Source organism: Polyodon spathula, chromosome 17, assembly GCF_017654505.1.
Source record: "Polyodon spathula isolate WHYD16114869_AA chromosome 17, ASM1765450v1, whole genome shotgun sequence".
In the NCBI taxonomy this organism is placed as follows: domain Eukaryota; kingdom Metazoa; phylum Chordata; class Actinopteri; order Acipenseriformes; family Polyodontidae; genus Polyodon; species Polyodon spathula.
The window spans coordinates 32,580,142-32,600,196 of record NC_054550.1 but is presented as its reverse complement, the minus strand read 5'-3'; the positions used below and the strand labels follow the sequence as shown (position 1 = coordinate 32,600,196).

Sequence of the window (20,055 nt, the reverse complement as noted above, 5' to 3'; positions counted from 1 at the left end):
ATTTGAAAAAGTAAAACTGATGTGTACCAATATGTGCAAAATCAAAAAGAAAAATCAAATTTAGGTATATGCATAAATAATACCTACATTACCTTTTTTTTTTTTATATATAAATAAAGTTTTTTTGTCAGTGACGTCATGGGAGAGCGTGTACGTTCGTGCTCAACGCCATTACGTTTCCGTGCACAGTGCCGTTCCCACTTTGTGTTAATGAAAAGGAAAGCTGGAGGGACGGCTACAGATGAAAGAGCTTGATTTTCTTATTATTAATAATAATAAGTGGCTCCGGGGAAGAGAGAGACTAATTACGGATACCATTGTTAGTTTTCACGCTCTCCTAAGCGGATGGTTACCGTTTTTTAAAATAATTTACAAATTGGGCCGGCTTTGTTTGACTGTTCTGAGGCCTACAAAGACTAAGTATGTACCCCACCTGGGGGAAGTATGGCGTCGGTGCCCAGCATCCCCCTCCCGTTCCGCAGAACTATGGCGGCAGTCCTCATCCTGTTAGAGGGACAGCACCGGTCGGAGGAGGGTATGGGGGATACGGACCGCCTGGTGGGAGCTTTACCGGGGGGGCGGCTCCGTCTCAAGGCAATTTCCAGAGTCTGAGGGAACAGCATCTGCAGCAAATGCAACAACTACAGCAGCTCCACCAGAAGCAGCTGCAGTCCGTGCTGCATCACAATAGCAGTCCTTATGGCATTGGTGGATGCCCTCCCGATGCCTGGCAGGGAGGTAGCGCTGGGCCCCCTCCCCCCGGTCCAGGTGTTGCTGATGGTGTTACTTCTGGGCCCTCATACCACCAGCAGCAACAACCACAGCATCAAATGCATCATCCGCTAGTACAACAGCAGCCGCAGCATCAACAGCACCAACAACCTCCACCACCGCTGCCAGCACCAGCACCATCGCAATCACAGCAGCAGCAGCAACACCGGCCAGTGGATCCTAAACCTCCAGCGCAGCCACCCCCGAAGACAAACCCCATCAACGCACCAAACCAACCAAATAAGAGTAGTAATAATAAATACAACGAAAGCGCTCAGCAACAAGATAACAGTGATGACAAGCAGGAGCAACCTCCTGATTTTTCTAAAATGTCATTGCAGGTAGGGTTACGTAGTACTACACTAACAATTATAGATTCAGTAGACTTATTTACATTTTTTTACAACCTGGAAGAGTCACACACACCCCTGCTGTGCCCATATCGGGAAGTGGTACTGTATAGCTTTCACATTAATTTATTTGCATATTTCTAGTAGTGAGTTATTATTATGGTGAGAAGTGGACCGTCTGGTCTATTTTATTAATGTGGGTTTGTACACTGCACAGGTATGTTTCGCCCCCATTTATGCATATGTGATCCTGGAAGTTAGTTGCACGCAAATGTGAATTAAAAAATGTAACGTTTTTGAAATGTGTGTGTGTGTATGTGCACCCTGGCGTTAGTACAGTTCAACATATAGGTGATTATCCAAGTGATTACACTTTAGAAGGACTGGGTCTATACGGAAGCATGTCTCTGTCTGTGTCACTATTAAATGTATATTTGTAGAACTAAGCTTTATAAGGACATTATTTAAGTATTATCATTATTTATTGTGAGTATCGGAATCTACTATACATGTACATACATCAATTCAGAATTACTGTTTTTTACATATATGTTGAACTGCTCATTTAATTGTGATGAAACCTCAGGGTTTGAACCTTCTTTTGCTCTTGTTATTGGGAATATCAGTCTTGGAAAGAGATGCCTGTCTGAACATAATTCACACTTTATTACTTGTAAATATTTTAGATGTAGCTTATGGTGCTCTTCCTTTTCATAACACTGATGGTCTAATTGTGTATACTGCAGCCTTGCCAGGGACACTGACATATACCTTTATAGCTTGGAATTAAATTGTGAAAGTCCAAGGCAGATAGGGGTATAATGACACTGTTATGTGATCCAACTTCTTGTACATGCTAGTTAGAAACAAAACAACATGATTTGCTTTTCCTAAGAGTCTGCATGCATGATAACGGTATTGCATGAATACCTAAGGTTTACACATTGTTTCTGTTTTCTTAGGAACAACAGCAGTATTGGTACAAGCAGCACCTGCAGAGTTTGCACAAATTGAAACAGCAGCAGAAAAATGAAAACTCTAAAGCAAGTAAGCTTCCAGGAGGAGATCAACCCCCTGACAACAAGCAGCCTGGCCCACCTCCACCCATGGAGCCTCCAAAAAAGGAACCCCCACCACCACCTCCCAAAGAAGAGCCCCCTCCTCCGCCCCCTCCAGAGGAGTCTAAGGTAGGGACATTTAGATTCCAGTCAGAGCAGTTTTTATGCTGTGCTGGTAAGTGTTCAGCGTACAGATTCTGTTTTAATTTGCACATTAACCGTGTTCTTTATTTTGAAATGTATGTTTTAAGAGTCTTATTTGGTTGTAAACATAATTCTTATTACCTAGTTCAGGTGGTTTATCTAAAACCCATGTTAGGAGTTATGTAAAATTTTATCAGAATAACCAATGCAAATTTTCTGTTTTGTTACTTGAGCTGTATTAGAGCTTGAAAATGTAATTTATAACCACCTACCGCAGCAGGTATTTGCAAAAGCATACCTATGTTAAGTTAAGAGTGACAGTAAAACTACCATGGGAATGAAAACAGACTTTCTGCTTTCTAAAAGGCGTATAATCCATATCGTAAAAGGCAAAATGATTCCTTTTACATGATTTTATAATTGTGCGCTTTACTCAGCACTTATGCCTATTTCCTTCATTCGTAGGCCACTGGTATTACATCCCAGGAGGATCCAGTCGAGGCGGCACGTTTGCAGCATCTTCAGGCTGCAGCAGCTCAGTGGCAGCAGACTCAGCAACAGAGAACAGGCTATCAATACCAGGCAATGATGCAGCAGCATGCACAGCTCCAACAACTTCTGGCTCAGTACCAGCAGTTCATGCAACAGCCAGCACACTTTCAGGTTAGTCACTTTGACTGTAGTCACATTCAATGAATAGATATGGTAATTGCAAACTTATATGCTACCTACTCATTCTTTTTGTTTTCTAGACAGAGTTATTTAAATATAATTTTTCTGTATTTAAAAGTCTTATTGTTTTTATAAATTATATAAACTATTGGATTCTTAACTTTTTGTATTCATACACTATCTACAATTAAATGATGATTATACAAACTTTATTATTTATTTATGTACTTTTGGTCCCCCACACTGTAGACCATGCCTATGGATATGCAGCTTAGACATTACGAGATGCAGCAGCAGCAATTTATCCCTCTGTATCAGGAGTGGAATCGGCAATTTCTAATCTGGGAAGAGCAGTTCCAGACTTATCCACACAAGGACCAGCTGCGTGAGTACGGTTCCCAGTGGAAACAATGGCAAGAGCAAATGAAATCCACCTCTTCCCACTTGCAAGAAAGGCTGACCACTCTTCGTAACATGCAGCACCAGTTTGTCAGCCCTCCTTATGTGGGCAACATGGTAGGAGTGCCCCAGTATGGACATTATCACCAGGCTGCACCAGGAGGACCAGTACCACCACCAGTGGCCTCTGTTCCTCCACTTCCACCAAAGACTCCTGCCGTAACACCCCCCACTCCAGTGTCCCAGGGTCCCCCTCCCCCTCCCCCTCCCGCTCCAGTGTTCCAGGGTCCCCCTCCCGCTCCAGTGTCCCAGGGTCCCCCTCCCCCTCCCGCTCCATTGTCCCAGGGTCCCCCTCCCGCTCCAGTGTCCCAAGGTCCCCCTCCCTCTCCCGCTCCAGTGTCCCAGGGTCCCCCTCCCTCTCCCGCTCCAGTGTCCCAGGGTCCCCCTCCCTCTCCCGCTCCAGTGTCCCAGGGTCCCCCTCCCTCTCCCGCTCCAGTGTCCCAGGGTCCCCCTCCCTCTCCCGCTCCAGTGTCCCAGGGTCCCCCTTCCCCTCCAGTGTCCCAGGGTCCACCCCCTGCTTCAATGCCCCAGGGTCCATCCCCAGCACTGCCTGCCCCACCAGGGAAGGCGAGTACACAAATTAATGCCCAGGTGTCTCCCTTGACAACTGCTTCAGCTGAAGCAAAGAGTGGCACTTCGTCTGTCACAGGAAAATTAGCAACATCTTTTGCATCCACATCATCATCATCGTCATCATCAGTTTATACTTCAGCTGGACCTACTGCTCCTGGTTTGAGACCTTCGGGTGTATTGCCAACTATCAATAAAGTGACCAGGTTTGAAGGCCCTAGAGGCCCTAGGTGAGTCTTGTTTTTTTTTTTTTTTCTTCTTTCAAGAGAGTTCCTACGCTAGGCAAGAAAGATTATCTGCAGGATAACTAATTCTGACAATAGTTTAGTTGAGGGATTACTTAAATACACACAGTACACACTAAAATAACCAATTAAATGGTTTGTGTCTTATACTGCAAAATAATTAAATAAATTGGCATACATATTTGTATATTAAATTAGTTTGTTTTTCTTAGTTCGGTATGCAGGACATGTTGCATGATTTAATGGCCTTTTATGTCTTTCACAAATAATTGCCCTTTTTTATTTTTGGGTACATTGCATTTTTATGGCCATTAGTGTGATTAATAAACATGTTGTTGAGCTGAATATAGATGTAAGGGAATATTTTGTAATCTTGAGCATTGTTTGATTTATTGCAAAAAACTATTCTGCAGAGCGCCAGGATTTCCCATGCTTTATTGTAAGACTGTTGCACTGAGTACTTCTTGTTTGCTAAGATGTATTGTTTTACTTTTATTGCAGATTTGATGGTCCTAGAGGGAGAGGTTCCTCTAGTTCTGGTCCACAACCCAGATTTGATCAACCTCCCAGATCTGAACAACTGTCTAGATTTGGAGCACCAAACAAATTTGATCAGTCCACCAAAACTCAAAGTCAACCACCCAAATCTCATGCTTCAGGGCCCTCGGTATTAAAACCACAAGACGGTCAAATTGAGGGCTCTCTTAAAAGACCTGGAACCACATCAGAAGATCAGAGAGATTCAGATGTTGGAGACTCTACCTCTTGTCTGTCTGTTACAGAAGATCTTTTGGATTCAGATTGTGGGTTTTTCATCCCTAATGATCCCATCCCTCAGAGAGTAGGACCAGTGAAGAAACCACAGCAGTCTGGCGGACAGGCTCCAAAAAAACTGCATGCCTCTGATACAGCCAAGTCCACTCCTTTAACAGCTTCTGCTGAAACTCAGAAAGAGCCTTCCACTAATAAAAATACCTTAAAACCTGGAGAAGAAAAATACAAGACAGGAGTGCAGGGAGGGTTTAAAGGCACTGAGCAGTTTCCAAAAAAAACAGTACCTTCCAAATCGCCTAGTAAATTCTCTGCAGCGGATAGTCGGAATACATCAATGGCTCCCAAAGGGCTTGGGAGGGGGCAGCCTGCAATTTCAAATTTTAAATCTGTTGGTGTTACTCACAGCTATAAGCCATATGACTATAGACTTGCATACATGGACGGCAATAAGGACAGAAGCCAGGATCAGGAGAATAGCAATGCATGGGGGGATTCCACCATAGACAGGCATGATGCTGAGAGGGAGCAGATGCCACCTCAAAATGAAATGTGGGGTGGGGAGCAAGATGAAAAGAAACCTTTTAGAGAACATTATTATGAAGGCCGGGATAGAGAAGGCCCCCCATTGGAAAGAGAGCTGCTGGATGACTTTGGGAGAGAGAGACCGTGGGGAGAGCCGGAGCCTGAATATTGGGAGGACAGGGATCCATACTGGAGGGAGGAAAGACCACCATTCCAACAACATTCTCCACTACCCCATGAGGCCATGGACAGGGGCCCACCTCGCAGACACCTTGGAGTCATGGATAGAGATCCAAGGGGCCCTCCTTCTATACCCCATGATGTCACGGATAGGGTTCCTAGGCACACCCCTCTACCCCATAAAACCTTAGATCGGGGCTCTCATTCCCTACCCCATGGTGCCATGGATAGAGATCCCAGGGGCCCTCATCCTCTGCCCCATGATGCCTTAGATAGAGATCCCAGGGGCCCCCATCTACCCCATGAGATAATGGAAAGGGATTCCAGACGTGACAGTTATTTCCGGGATTACCAGCAGGAGTTGGACCCAGAGCCTGGCAGATATGGTAGACCTTATCCAGATTACCACAGCAGGGATTATGAGCAAGACCAGAAATACTACAGGCCAAGAGATGAGTGGGAAATGGGGGAACGTGGCCGGGATTACCCACCATATCCTCCACGGCTGCCGTCGGAGCACGTTCGAGAGGAGCGCTGGATAAATGAAAGGGATCGGGACTATTTGTATGAAAGGGATATGAGGGAGAGGGGTGATATGAGGGTCAGGGAATACCCAGAAGGACCAGGCTATAGGACGGAAGAGCGAGACTACCCACCGGGGAGACCAGAATGGGACAGAGAGGTCCTGCCTGAGAGGAGTTACATACCAGAGATAGATGACCAGAGACCCTCGTTTGAAGATTACTTGGAAGGTGCTCCTCCTGGCCAGTCCCCTGCAATTCTTCCTCCTGCTACTAATCTTCATTCTCAGCCAAGTAATACTTCTGAAAGTCTTATGGAAGAATCTTCTCACACAGCACAGAGTGTGCTGGCACTTTCTCAGAGACAGCATGACATTATTCTGAAAGCTGCTCAGGAACTCAAGATGTTGAGGTAATTACATCCTCCTGTTATGGTGTAACTTTCCTGTTACTCTTACAAGTAAGGTTTTGTATACAGTACAAATATTTATTTTTAAGTGTGTAACTGCCTCATATGAGGATTTTGCATAATAAGGCAGTGCTGTGGTTTAACTAGCATTCATTAATTGTAAGGCTTATCTAATGATTCATCCCTCAGATGTATTGTGTCTGTCAGCCTCTGACATTTCATCTTAATTGCTGCTTCAATATTCTCTATGTCCCAGGGAGGTGCTCACCAAGTTTTCTCGGGATGATTTTCGAATTCAGAATTTTCAGAGTTTCAGCCACGTGTTGATTTCGCATGGACTGACCCTTTTCTTAAGTGTGTGTGAGATTTAATGCTTTGAATGTTGTCTCAAGCAACACATTAAATATGTTTTCAATGTGTTTTTAGGGAACGCCAGGAGCAGCTGCAGGTGCTAAATGATTTTATTAAACACGATCCAGCTGATCCAGTGGCACAGCCAGGGGCCGTAGGGGCAGGAATGGTGGGGATGCAGGTCCATCCAGCAGTTACGACTGCTTTCCAGGTATGTGGCATACTGTGATAAATTCCAACATAGCAAATACTAACTCCAGGCTAACTTGGTTCACCCAAGGCTGCAGGAAAACTGTTTTGGATTTAGAGAATGGTAAAAATGTTGTCACTTCTCTGCACTACGAAAAGCAGCTAATGATTGTGTATTTCTTTTGCAGGCAAGCCAAGTCCCTGAAAGTGGCCTAGTTTCTACAGGTTCAGAGCTTTTGGCCCATACTGAAGAGAAGCACTGGGGCAGGGATAATGTACACAATCTTTGGGACTCTGGAAGTGGTACACAGGTTACTGAATCTGGCTTTGGGTTATCCCACGCTGTACAAGACCATGCAGCACTGCCAGCATCATCGCTGAGCAAACCACCTGTTATTCCAAAGACTGTGGATTATGGCCATGGACGTGGTAAGTAAAACAGTTCTAACATATGATTGTAAGGGAATTTATATCACTCATTACGTGACGTGTTCAGTGTTTTCTTATCCTGTAAGTGATTAGGTTTTTTTTTTTTTTTTTTTAATTGCCTCGTAAGAAGTGCGTATTTTACACATTTTTTTGTCTTTGCTTTAGATGTTTCTACAGCTAAAGTTGAACAGAGGTCCTATGGAGAGAGGATTGTTCTAAGACCTGACCCAGTGCCTGTTGAGAGAACATATGAGAAAGGTAAGCAGTCAATTCACTCTGCAGCTCACATTCATGGCTTTAAATTGGAGCAATAAATACTTTATACTCCCATAAACCAGTATTTGGACCAAAAAAGGCAGTCTTACTCGTTTGTAAACCTTTTTTATTTTTATTTGTCTTCATTTATAGAACACTGGTTCTTTACTATTTCAAACATGAAGACCATCTTAGTGTTTTAGGGTTAACCTCTACCGGCATTAAAACAAACAAGAGTGTACTTCATACTGTAAAATCTGTCAAGATGCTGTCTGTGCACTAGGGTTAGTGTAGCATTTGTTTGGTAACAGCAAGATGCAAAATCCTAATGAGAATCTTTCAGGGACTACCTTCTCAAAAGACCACTGGTCAGGAACCTCCATTCTATGTTTATGTAAATTGTTAACTTCTGTCCCCCAGAGCTGTTGGTCCCCCGGGATTACGAGAGAGACCCATACTTTGAGCGTCGAGGAGACCCGTATTTGGAGCGCAGAGAGTATGGGAGAGAGAGGGAGCGAGAACGAGACCCATACTTTGAGAAACCACCTATGGATTACGAGAGGGAAAGATATGAGAGGGATCGCTACTCCAGAGAGGAGAGGTACAGCCTTTGACATGGCCCATAATTATATCTGACACCAGATGATTTGATATTGAGTGTTGAAAATTACAAAGGACAAGGGTGAGCCCCTCTTTCTAACTTTCAATTTGTTTTCAGGTTTCCTCCAGGCTCCTTGTCCAGGTCAGTAGACAGAGAGAGAGACCGAAGCAGAGATGGCAGAGACGGAGAGAGAGACAGAGAGGGCAGAGATAGCCGAGACAGGGACATCAAGGACTATCGAGATAGCAAAGAGCGCTTTAGCAGATCTGTACATGACAGACCATCCTATGATCGTGGCCCTGATCGGCCGCCGTATGACCACGGACATCCTGGATACGGAGGTAAGATTTAGACACATTGCTTCATTTATTTGTAACAAAGGAGCATGCTCAGGCTGGGTGCAAAGTGATACATTCCCCTCCTATCAACCGAATCTCCTTTTTTGATAATTTGTCACAGTGCTTAAATGTAAACAGCCTGCATAGAGCTTGTACAAGCACTACTGATTAGTGTACGCCCTTGTTGACAATGTCCTCAAACAGACCTAAATTTGTCAAATGTCGAGTTCAAATAATTCAACGACTGTTCCAACTGGCAGCGCTGCCTAAACTGAATGATCATGGGAATGATCAAATGCCTGCACCAGGGCTAGTTGGTTTCCTAAGCAGGCATTTGCAGGAAATAACATTATATTAATACAGCATGGTTCAAAAGCTGTTTTTGAAGCGCAAATATTGCCAACCCAAAATAACCTAGAATTGAATTCTTGTGCACTGTTGTTGTCCTGTGCAATATACAATATAAACATTCAGAGTGGTTTAAACTCATAATTGCTGCATTGTAGGTGACAGTCGGGGGTACCCTGAAGAAAGAATGCCTGTTCCTGCTCCCTCTTTGCCTCACCCCCTGCCGCCTCACCCCCCACCTCCTCAGCCACGTGTTGAGAAGAAACCCGAAATGAAAAATGTGGATGATATTCTCAAACCTCCAGGCAGGGAGAGCCGACCTGAGAGGGTGAGTTAAAGAAGAGGGTGGCAGTGTTACGTTGTCAGTTTTCTGTATATAAAATATATTTATATATTTTTAATAAGTGGGTTCTCTTGCCAGCATTACGTTTACATATACCAAAAAAGATTACTTCCTCAGTACTGGAATGGGGTATAAAGTTTATTTTTTTTATTTATTTATTTATTTTTTTTTTAATACGGGGTTATAAAACCTGTATATGTAATAAAAAAAAAAAAAAAAAATAATAAAAAAAAAAATGTAACCAGAGCCTTTGCAACATTTGGTTGTAATCTGTCTGCAGGGGCAGCCTGCATTACTAAAATTGTACACTTGGTTGTGTGTTTCAGATGGTTGTCATTATGAGAGGACTGCCAGGTAGTGGAAAAACGCACGTTGCCAAACTGATACGGGTGTGTATGTTCCATCTGATTTCAATCATGAGAGAAGTATTATTACAGTGGTATATCATCAGTGGTAATTGATTCAGTTTTTCGTTTTATCTTCAAGAATTTGTGTTTTAAGACCAAGTAGTGATTTCCTAGGTAGAATTTTATTTTCAATTTTAAACCGAAACTAACGCCCTTCCTTCCCTTTATTCTGTAGGATAAGGAGGTGGAATATGGAGGGGCACCACCTCGAGTTCTTGGCCTGGACGATTATTTTATGACAGAGGTGGAGAAAGTTGAGAAGGATCCTGACACGGGAAGACGTATCAAAAAGAAGGTTTGTGTTTTAAGTTCACATATTTAACAGTTTTTATTTTATTTAGAAGGAAGCTTTTGCATTGGCACGGTGAAGATTAATCCAGATTCTAGAACGTTTTAGTTTGCGTCTGTTTGCCTACTCTTAAGTTCTTGTTCTGATTTTCTTGTTTTTTTAGGTCTTGGAATATGAATATGAGCCAGAGATGGAAGACAAGTACCGCAGTAGTATGTTAAAAACATTTCGCAAGACACTGGATGATGGATTCTTTCCTTTCATCATCATAGATGCCATTAACGATAGAGTCAAATACTTTGATCAGTTCTGGAGTGCTGCCAAGACTAAAGGTTTTGAGGTGAGTCACTTCTGCTTTACCTTTCTACAGGATAGGAGATGAGAACTGTCTGCACTATACTTGGGATGTGCATTAATGTTGTAGCAGCTGTAGTTTTTTTTTTTTTTTTTTTTTTTAATATCTCTATAATTTTATTTTTCCCTTGTCCAGGTCTACTTGGCTGACATCAGTACAGATAATCAGACATGTGCCAAAAGGAACATCCATGGACGTAAACTAAAAGACATTGCAAAGGTCTGTAAAGAAGAACTGTGCATTTCCCCAGGGGTTGTCCAGGTTTATTATAAAATGTAACCTGTTATATCTGAGAGAAGGTCTGAAGTAGTCAGTTTGTAAATTATACCTGTTTAAATCTGGAGTGGAATTGCCTTCCTGAACTGGAACTGCCTTGTCCTGCTAAACACAAACTTGTACTTCTGCACCCCATGTATATTTTCTGCTGTGGGACCGAGGGTCTTAAGAGCAGTACGTATGTACATACATACATACACAGTGTTTTAGAATTAAATGCTGTTTGAAATGCAAGCTTAATATGTGGAATCTCTATAATTGAAAACCAAAATCTAATTAACTGAGGCTTATATAGGTGTTACCCTGCATGTGAAATATTTGTGGAATCTATTCAATTTTTTTTTGTATTGTTTTTTCAAATATGGATTTTTTATTTTATTTTTATAGATGGCTAGTAATTGGGAGACTGCTCCTCGTCACATGGTGCGCTTGGATATTAGGTCCTTGTTACAAGATGCTGCTATTGAGGAGGTAAGTGAGAAAATAATAGTCTTGGCATTTTAGTCACCAACTTTTTTTTCCATGCTTTTCATTGCTGCTTTATACCATAAAAGGAAAATTGTTCTGCGCTGTCCTTCACTTCTGAAGCACTATCAGTTCCTGGAGTAGTTGAATACCCTACTTTATATTAACACCATATGGCCTTGTATTAGAATTGTAACTCCATTTGTACCATTGTCATGCTGGGCATTAACCATTTGCAGTCCATTTATTCAGCACTTGTCAGACGCATCGGGTCCAATTTATTTTCACACGCACTGTTTATTTTACACGCGCTGTTTACATTTTTTTTTTTCCCCATAGTAAAACGGGTTTAAAACACATTGCATGGCAAAACCACATCAGTACTGCATCTCCAGCCAAGTCCTACCCCTTGTTGGCTGTATTTTTCACATACCTCTTTATAGACAAGCATACTAATAATTCCTCTCCTGATCACTCGTTTTCATCACCAAACTCCTCATAGTGTTATCTTTGTGGTGCATGGGGCTATCAGATACGCCCTTTTTTGTTTTTTTCGGCTTCATTCAGCTCCTGTCGGTCTCAAAACGACTAGAGACCTATGCTTTACGTGTTTTTGATGATATCAGACTGCAAAGGGAAAATCGTAATGTCGGACCTGGTCCGACATAGGACCGCAAAGGGTTGATACTGTATTGAAATCTAACTCGGGCTAGGTTCTGTTCGCCTGCACACCAGAAGGAAATGGAATAGGGAGGGGGAGGGGACAGTATTTGGTAATAGTTAATTTTTTCCTCTGTTAACATTTGGTTAACATGACACGGTTTCTGGCGTTTGTACTCATTTGAAGATAAATGGTGTTCTATTAACTAGTCGAAGCGAATGCCAAGTAAAGGGGTACTGCTTTCGTAAACACTTAGTGTACCATTTCTGGTTGTTGTTGTTATTTAAGACAGCTAGCACTAAGTGGTTTCCTTTTAATTACACTTTCAGGTTGAAATGGAGGATTTTGATCCAGCAGAAGAAGAACAGAAAGTGGAGACAAAGGACGAGGATATAAAAGAGGAGGAAGGCGATCTGGTAGGATTAAGGAATATGAGTTCAGGGCTTTGCGTTATTGTTTTGTGATGTATAATATCCCAAATGACTTTTTTTTTTTTCCCGTGCTGTTCAAGGTGTGTTCTTTTTTTTTCTTAGTGACAAGGTTTTTTGTAAATAATACTGAAATATTGCAAGATGGTGAGCTGTGTTTCAAAATAATAATGATTATCAAATAATTATGAGTACTGAAAATGTTAAAGATTTAAAAAATGTTTACAGCCTTTTAAAGTGTAGCAATCTGTTGGTCAAAAGCTGTTTTTCCTCCCCTTCACTTTGTACATATAACCCTCATTTACTGTTGCATTAATATTTAATAGTTCTGCTGCTTTCTCTTTGTTGGAAAATCATGTAAAAAACAAGCACATGTGGTTTTCACAAGCAGGTACACTTAAAATAGAGCACTCAATTTTACCTGGTATTACAGTAAGAAATGTCACATCAATTAATTTAAAATACACTGGTACAGAATCATTAAACTAGAACGTAATTACATGTCACATCCAAGGTGTGCTGTTCTGTCAGCATTGTGTTTTTACTGTACATAAACATTTATTTTGTTATGAGTACTGACATGGGTTAGTGTTTGTTGAGGTCACTAAAAGCCATTCATGTGTATTGCTAAACCCTTGCAATTAAGTTTAGTCACTTTTTTTTGACAGGATAATTTGTACAATGAAACTTCTCTTAAAGGCCTCCCATTACTAAGGCCATATTTTGTATGTCCCTTGACTGGCCTTAATGGAGAAGTTTCACTGTAACTGAACTTTTATTTTATTTACTTATTCTAGGTTGAGTATAGCCTAAAAGAGTACTTGTGTACAACTTGACATTTTTTGTTTCTCAAACCATTTGCGTTCAATATTTACAACCCAGCTCACAAATAGCATATTAATGTGCTGTGCACATTTTTCAAGACACTTAAATTCTTCAAATGATGCATTAGCAGGGCTATGGTAAGTGTAGAGGCAGGAGCTGCAACTAAACTGACAAAACAAAATATGATTTAGACCCAGCCATTTAAATAGTTCAATAAGGTTGCATTTCTTTACTTCAGAGTTTAAGCAAAGACACGTTTCTGTCCATGAGTATCCTATTTTACACACTGGTTCTTTACTGTCTTGTAACAGTATGCATTATTACAAAGAATACTTTTTATTTATAAACAAGGAATACTTTATCTAAGAACTTGAGTTGTATTGCACATAAAAAGATTATGCATATTTTCATTCATCTTTGAGAAACTTGCTTATGAAATCTATGATCAGGTATTGCGTCGTACACTGCCTCCTGTATTATGCAATAACCATGTGTTGTGTTTTTTATTTTTTGTTTAATATGTTCTGTACCAGTTTCTCAACTGTCCTTTTATTACCACTGTGAAGGAATTGGCTGCATGCTGAAACCTATTGATGTATTTTTTGGTCTTTACCATTCAATGGCATTTGCTTAATCTTGTTCCTCTTTGACAGTGCTTTGTTTAATTGTCTGTTATCTACTTTTAAGACTTTGCATTCGCAGTTCTCACACCTGTGAGGGTTCTTTGTGATCCATACTACTGTCTAACTGTTGGAGTCTCTTTCTGTGTGTAATATAGGGTTACATTCCAAAAAGCAAATGGGAAATGGACACATCCGGGGCAAAACTTGGTAGGTATATTTTTAGTTTTTGTTTTTAAATGTGTACAATGTACAAATCCTTTTATTATCCCTTGTTTTAATAGCTCACTGAGTGATGTTACATTTTCATACATAACATAATAAAAAAAAAAATGATAAACATTGTATTAAACCAAGCTTCTAAATTCTTTCTTCAAAAACAAACTTGTATAGAGTATAGAATTTTAAAACCATTGTCAAGCGTAATGTTTGATTCAAATTTTTGGGAGGTAATGAACAAAGAAATACTAAAGAATCTAAAATTCAATGACAAACTCTTCGACTAGAAGTCCTTTTCAGTGTCTTTGAATTGTGTTATTATAAGGTGGCTTCCTTCTTGCATGTCAGAAACAATACTATACTAATATGCAAGCGGTTTTAGCTTATATATTAGTTTAGTATCGACTTGGCAGTGTTTCAACATCAGCTGCCAATGAACAAATACATTTTCTTTTGCTGTCTTAATCTGGCAATTTTAATGTAAACTTTGGTGTAATACTGAATTATATCAGAACCATTGCCAATCAAAAACACTGTTTTCAGAACTGTCAGTTGCTTTGGCAAGCCAGATTTCTCTGAGTAGCATTTTGGCTACAAAGTTGGGACACAATTTTTAAACACCTCTCAATTGTACTGAAATTAAAATATTTTCTACATTTATCACCTAACAAGTGTGTGGATAGTAATCACCTTAGTAAAATATATAAAGGGACAGCTTTTGGATCTAAAAGGAAAAACATGTTACAAAAGTAGGAAACACACGAAGAAGCCAGCGAATTGGCATTGTGAGTTTCCTAGTTTTAAAATAAATATACATATATTTTTTATTCCAATTAGGAAAAAAAAAAGAACTGGAGCAAAATAAATCTAGCCTTGAATGTGTGTTGCATCATCTATTTCAAAAGCAATAACTTGTATTAAAATAGAAATAAAATAGGATCTTAAAAGGTAAATATACATCTGCTTTGAAACAAAAAACTACTTTGTAATGAGTAAACAAGCAAACACAGCTTAATGTGTGAAATACCCGCATGTATGGTTTCAAGTGGCTTTTTTTTTTTTTGGTATTGTAAAGTGAAAGCATTGTATTCCCTTACTGTGTGGTACAGCAGTTTTAAATCGTGGCAGGCAGGTATTAGTCAAACATACACAGAATGCTCACTTCTTTTCTTCCCATCCTATCCAGAGACACTGGGCCACCTCAGAGTGGTCATTGCAATCTTCATAAATAGTATTATTGTCTTCACCCTCAGTATATACTTTTAAATAGGTCTGTTTAAAAGGATATAATTTAAATAATACATTATGTTTGGTGTAAATCTTCCGCCTGCTGTGTTTGTTCCTCCAGCATTTCTGGTGTATTTACTGACAGTAGTGCTTTGTGTCAGGGGTGTAACTATCCATCTGTGGCTTTCTGTGCCCTGTCTTGACAGCCAGTTTTTACTTTTAGGGCAGTGTAATCCTTCAGTGCTCAGTATTAAGATCATCTTGACCTCCACCTGCTTGTGTTAAAGGCAGTATAACAAGGTGTTCTTATTGCAGCACATTCCCTCAAACAATTATTGTTTTTAATCGTAGTCACAAGTTGCATCTGAATGCTTCTAATAGAAAAACATGAATACAATATTTTGTACTTTTTTTTATTTTTTGTGTGAAATGTGCATTTTTAAGGACTCTGCTAAGTGTGTTGAGCATTAATTCAATGTAGGATTTTGGCATTTACACATCTCTGAATAACCCTTATTGTTTGGAGCTATGTACATAAAGTACATTACTAGTATACTCAAACTAATCTTTAATGAAAGTAGGCAATATAATTTAATATTTTATTTAGAAAAGGTAAAATCTGAAGTCCCAGTTCAAAGATGGTACAGGGCGAGAGCTCTGTATGAGAAATGTACTCCATTTATGAGTATGTATTCAGCCCATTTATAGACCTTCAATTAATATAAACCTCAGTGAAGCAGAGTGATCATTATCCAACAGTAGATGCCTTCCAAAGCTAACTGATTAGGAAATTCGTAGTAGCGGTGAAAAAGAAAATGGATATTAAATAAAATGACTGTCCATAACATCTTCAACTCATCTAACCCTGCCACACAGGGCATTACCTCCTAGATAAGTAAGCATTAATACTCACTGAAGTCTGTTACCTAGCAGGTAATGCCCTTTGCCTGGAATATTATACAAATACTAACTGGAGTTAAGGCTTATGGTTAAGAAATAAGTGTCCTCCTGCAGGTCACTTTTTCAACTGTAATCTCAAACCTCAATTCAAGTGGTTGTAAGGCAGTGGTTGGCACAAATTATGACACTGTATTAGCCAATAGGGTTGTGAATTGAATTGCGTAAGGGTTTAGTAATACTTTGACTCTGTGCAGCGGATTACCTACATTCTGCATTTTAATTTAAGATAATTTTAACTGATTGAAACTATTTTATTATTTTTGTACCAATTGTACAAGGTAAGTATGTATTGTCCAATATGTTTGCACTCTTTATGTGGTATGGTACAGACAATATTAAACCACTGTTTTCATAAACAAGTAAGAAGGATTCTATAATTCATGCAGTTGAATTTTTTTTTGTGAATGACTTTAAAACGTTTCATTGTGTCTCTGACATTTGTCTCGTACTATGGGGGGAGGGGGAATCGAAACAATTACTGGAACATGCACATGCAAAACAAAGTAACCCTGTGAAAGTTTAAAAATGTTCCCAAGCAAGTTAATTACTGCCGATTTTGGAGGAGCTCTTGAAGAGTAAGTACGTTTTTTTAAAAACTGTGTTTACCTGAAACTGTACAACAGTTTGCTTGAAAAGTATCGCAGTGTTAGTAGCCAGTATCCAGTCTTAACCAGGAGCATGTTTTATTTGAACAGATAAACTAGACGGCTTGAGGAGCAGCAACAAGCGGAAGAGGGATTCGGGGAAAATGTCAGGAATGGAAGACTATCTACAGCTTCCTGACGATTACGAAACCCGCAGATCCGAGCCGGGCAAGAAGAGGGTAAAATAAATAAATATATTTTAAACGTTTTTGAAATTCAACTTGTGTTAAACCAACCACATAATAACCGACTTACACCAACATCTCCTGCAGTTGAATTGCTTGCCATGATAGTCTTATCTTAAATGCTAGTGATTCCAAGTTTGATTACATTACAATAATGAATTGGAAAATTTCAACTGGATAAATCAAGGTAACATGCTGCACAGGGTAGTTTGACTTTTATTACAATTTGCTTACTGCTGTGTTTCTGTGCCCTACTTCTATAGTTTGCAAATGAAGACCTTTGTTTAAAGAAATGAATTATTTACATAAGTGTTCTATGTTTGGTATAATGAATCTTTTTTGCATATTGTGCTGTTTTTGGCGGCGAGGTTTAAAAAGTGAAACAATGCATTGTTTTCTTTTTCGTAACATTTTTATTTGTTTGTTTTCCCTGTGCTGTAGGTGAGGTGGGCAGATCTAGAAGAGAAAAAAGATGCTGACAGAAAACGTGCTATTGGATTTGTAGTTGGACAGACAGACTGGGAGAAAATCACAGATGAAACTGGTCGGCTCGCGCAAAGAGCACTGAACCGCACCAAATATTTTTAGCATTCATTTTGAGCCGTTCGTTTTGGAACTTGAGGCGAGTTGTAATTTTCAGATCTGTTTGTTCAACAGTTATTAGTATTGCTACTGTAGAATGAATCTATTTACTCCGTGATTTGTGTGCTTTCTAGGGAAAATTCTACTGTGTTATCCTTGGTGAAAAGAAATGTAAAAAGCCCATAACCAAACATCAACTTTGCAGTATTTAAAGCTTACTTGTCTCCTAGTATGATTTCCAAAGTATGCTTAGATATGTAGGTTGATTTTGAGATGAGCTACAAATGTAAGCTATTAATATATTTTGCATTTAGTGGATATAATGAAACATTTTTCCTTTTCTATTAATTTTTTTTAATGAATGCTTTTTTTTTGTTGTAGATTTCCGCCTGTGAAGATTTAGAACCATTGTCAACAAGAAGTGGGCATGCATTTGGTAACTCTAGTTTTCTGCTGTGAGCCCTTGGATATTTCATAAGTAATTCATCATTTAAATTTCCTAAAATATTTTGTTATGCCACCAAGTGTAGGCATGCATTGTATACTGAGGCCTCACTGGTGGCTTTAGATTGTTTTGTTTAAGTTTGTATTCATTGTATGTTTTTAATGCACAAGTTGTCAGTTCAGCTTTGATAAAAGATACTGTAGATGAATTAGAGCTACAGACATGTCTGACCTGAATTACTACTTCACTGTTTCAAAGTATAAAGTTTTGCAGAAAATTGTAAATATCAATATAGGGTGTAAAATCAATCTGGTGTTTCCCAGTACCTGCATCAGATTTCATTGTTTGTCACTTTAAGAATTAAAAATGTAACGGTAAAGAACAGTATCTTGCTGTTTGATTTTGTTTGTGTGTTATTTGTTTTTTCCCCACATTTGACAGAAGTACAGGGTGATAGATGCAGACATTGGCTACATTTACAATTGTTGGCACCCAGAGTAAAATGTTCTTTTTCTAAAAATTTGATGTCATCATACCGTAGTTTTCTAGATTTTGAAAGTGTGCGTTCCAAGCGTGGAATGCCCGGGGAGAGTAGGCCACTGCCAGTTTGGTATTAATAACATTGTTCTGTGCGTCGTCATGCGTCAGCTGTGAAACGTCTAGGGCTGCTAACTATGCCTTCTGCAGCACGTATCAAATTGTTTACCTCCACCGTTTCCAAAAAACTGATTTAAAAAAATGCCCATCTGCAGTTGTTCATGAATTTACTTTGAACCTGAAAACCTTAACCTTTAAACCATACTGTAGGAGATAATAATGTATACAGTATTGTAGTTTTGTCTTTTTAACAGCTACTATAGTACGCTAATAAGATTAAATAAAATAGTAAGTAAGAACAATTATACAAAGGTACAACCTCTTAAGAGGAACAAATCTGATACCATTCAAGATTTTATTTCCCAGTTATTTTTATGCAACTGAAGTGAACTGAAAAGGAAAAAAAAAGATGTGATTTCTATGTGTTCATTTTGTGGCGTAATTCTACATCGAGCACATCTTTGCACGGATTTCTTGATTTAGATGGTCCATCTAAAAAGATATTTTTCAGCATTCCTCATTAAGTACTTTGAGTTCTTCAAACATTTGTGGTTGAGAGTCTCTGCTAGAAACGCGTCTTTGTAGAACATCTTCTAGGATTACGGTCTGGAATCATCCCTCATCCTCCGGGTACTGATTGACCTCCTGGCCTTGTTGAGGACATGTGTCATTCTCCAGTTCGGCACACCAATATAGTGAAGACAGAGATTGATGTAATCTTATTTCAAATGTCAGTATGCATAACATTGTAGCAAAGTTTAAAGGTATTGTTCAGAAGTTGAAGACACTGTGCTGATTGTTATACTAAGCACCTACAAAATAAATGGGTTTATATGAAAAAAATTGGTTTCTGTTCACAATTATTGTTGTTATTTTTTTTATTACTTTAAACATAGTCAGGTTTGTTTTTTTGGGCTGCAGCTAATTTCGGTATGCTAATGAGGCTCTGTGCTGTGCTATAGGCCTGGATACTACAAGTTTGATTATGGGATTAGCTGTTCTGTTTTTCTTTAGAAACTGCATGTAAAAGACACATCTGGAAATCTGTTGCATTTATTTTATTGGTCTTATTTTTTTTTAATTCCATTTTATTTCATGTACTGTTTTCAAGATTTTTTTTAAAGTATTGGAGTGTCCTTTTTGGAATGGTTTTAAAAAATGAATTCACTTCCAAAGATGACCATATCAAAATAAAGCATGACACTTCTGCATCTTCCTATACAAATACAACAATGCAACATGGTGCATTATTGGACTTGTATAGCATTTACATTTTAAACATTTATAAGTGCTGTTTTGTTCTTAATAAGGAATTAAAAGGGATCTCATGTTCAGCAACGC

At 39.3% G+C, this 20,055-nt stretch overlaps 1 protein-coding gene across 1 annotated transcript; it reads left to right on the top strand.

The window, feature by feature from the left end:
• Positions 1 to 196: 196 nt before the first annotated feature.
• On the top strand, positions 197 to 19,532 carry LOC121329893 (YLP motif-containing protein 1-like). The gene is made up of 21 exons (XM_041275884.1): positions 197 to 1,112; positions 2,084 to 2,308; positions 2,789 to 2,986; positions 3,245 to 4,254; positions 4,771 to 6,678; positions 7,102 to 7,237; positions 7,404 to 7,644; positions 7,810 to 7,902; positions 8,320 to 8,500; positions 8,618 to 8,841; positions 9,345 to 9,514; positions 9,856 to 9,918; positions 10,112 to 10,231; positions 10,389 to 10,565; positions 10,716 to 10,799; positions 11,244 to 11,327; positions 12,312 to 12,398; positions 14,014 to 14,065; positions 16,957 to 17,084; positions 17,532 to 17,712; positions 18,054 to 19,532. Exons 1-20 carry the CDS (start codon positions 423 to 425, stop codon positions 17,676 to 17,678), a joined length of 6,018 nt encoding a protein of 2,005 aa, XP_041131818.1. The 5' UTR covers positions 197 to 422; the 3' UTR covers positions 17,679 to 17,712; positions 18,054 to 19,532.
• The last annotated feature ends 523 nt before the right edge of the window (positions 19,533 to 20,055 follow it).